We start from the raw sequence: 1,024 nt of genomic DNA, 5'->3' as shown, positions 1-1,024 counted from the left end.
TGATTATGAACACTAATAATGCACGTCGTTGATCAATTGACATGTATTAAAACTCAAGCCGGTCTACTTGGGACAGGTGTCGTTGCACGGCCTTGTCTGATCTATAAGTGAGATCAGATATTTAATCGAAATGTTGATTTTTGATTCATTTCCGATATGAATGAATGATGTGACATCTTTAAATAAACATTTATAATTTTCCAAAAAGATGCAATAGTGTTGTAGCCGGGTCACTGCTGTTAACGCCGTAGAAACTCGATAAACCCAGTTCTGTGTCCCCACGTGATCGTGATGAATTATTCATGATGTGCATAATTAATCATCTTTACTGTGTGACAGAATCATGCTGCTGTGGATTCTGTCCGGCTCTCTGGTTCTGTTCGGCAGTTTTGACGTCTGGTACTTCCTGAGAGGCTCGTGGATGGTGATCAAGTCCTGGTTCCAGGGGCCGGTTCGAGATGTTCTGGCCGAGCAGGTGGTTCACGGACGGGTTCTCCTCCACGACCTGGACTTTATGTGTCACATGAATAACGCCCGCTATCTGCGCGAGTGCGACTTCGCCCGGTACGCACACTGCACGCGGAACGGGCTCTTCCTGGCCGCACGCGCGCTCGACGCCACCATGCTGGTCGGAGCCACGACCATCCGCTACAGACGCTCGCTGGCGCTCGGCGAGGCGTTCGAGCTGCGCACCCGGATCGTGGCGTGGGATGAGAAGTCCTTCTACCTGGAGCAGAGGTTCGTGTCCAAGTCAGACGGGTTCGTTTCTGCTGTCATGCTGTGCAGGCAGAATGTCATTCGCGGAAGTCCACAGAAGATCTTGGAACACCTTTGCAAGAGGAAGGTATGCATTTATTTATCAAAACTTTTGAAAGCCATGGACCTTGTGCAAGAGACCCCTTTTCATGACATGCATTTGATTTGAAATGCATGTTATTTTGCCTGTTTTTTATTTATTGTACTCAAATGTATTTATTTATTTCGTTTTTATTTGTATTATATTTATGTTTTTACTTTTTTTTAA

At 45.9% G+C, this 1,024-nt stretch overlaps 1 protein-coding gene across 1 annotated transcript in view; it reads left to right on the top strand.

Annotated features, from left to right (window-relative positions):
* The first annotated feature begins 329 nt into the window (after positions 1-329).
* LOC107576163 (protein THEM6) overlaps positions 330-1,024 on the top strand; it is a 2,384-nt gene continuing 1,689 nt past the window's right edge. Inside the window, exon 1 of the mRNA XM_016262406.1 lies at positions 330-844. Within this exon, the coding sequence (XP_016117892.1) occupies positions 344-844 (501 nt within the window). The 5' untranslated portion in view covers positions 330-343. The remainder of the gene's footprint in view (positions 845-1,024) is intronic.

The sequence above is a fragment of the Sinocyclocheilus grahami genome, unplaced genomic scaffold (genome assembly GCF_001515645.1).
Source record: "Sinocyclocheilus grahami isolate Dianchi unplaced genomic scaffold, SAMN03320097.WGS_v1.1 scaffold3283.1, whole genome shotgun sequence".
NCBI lineage: Eukaryota > Metazoa > Chordata > Actinopteri > Cypriniformes > Cyprinidae > Sinocyclocheilus > Sinocyclocheilus grahami.
This window is presented reverse-complemented; position numbering and strand designations above follow the sequence as displayed.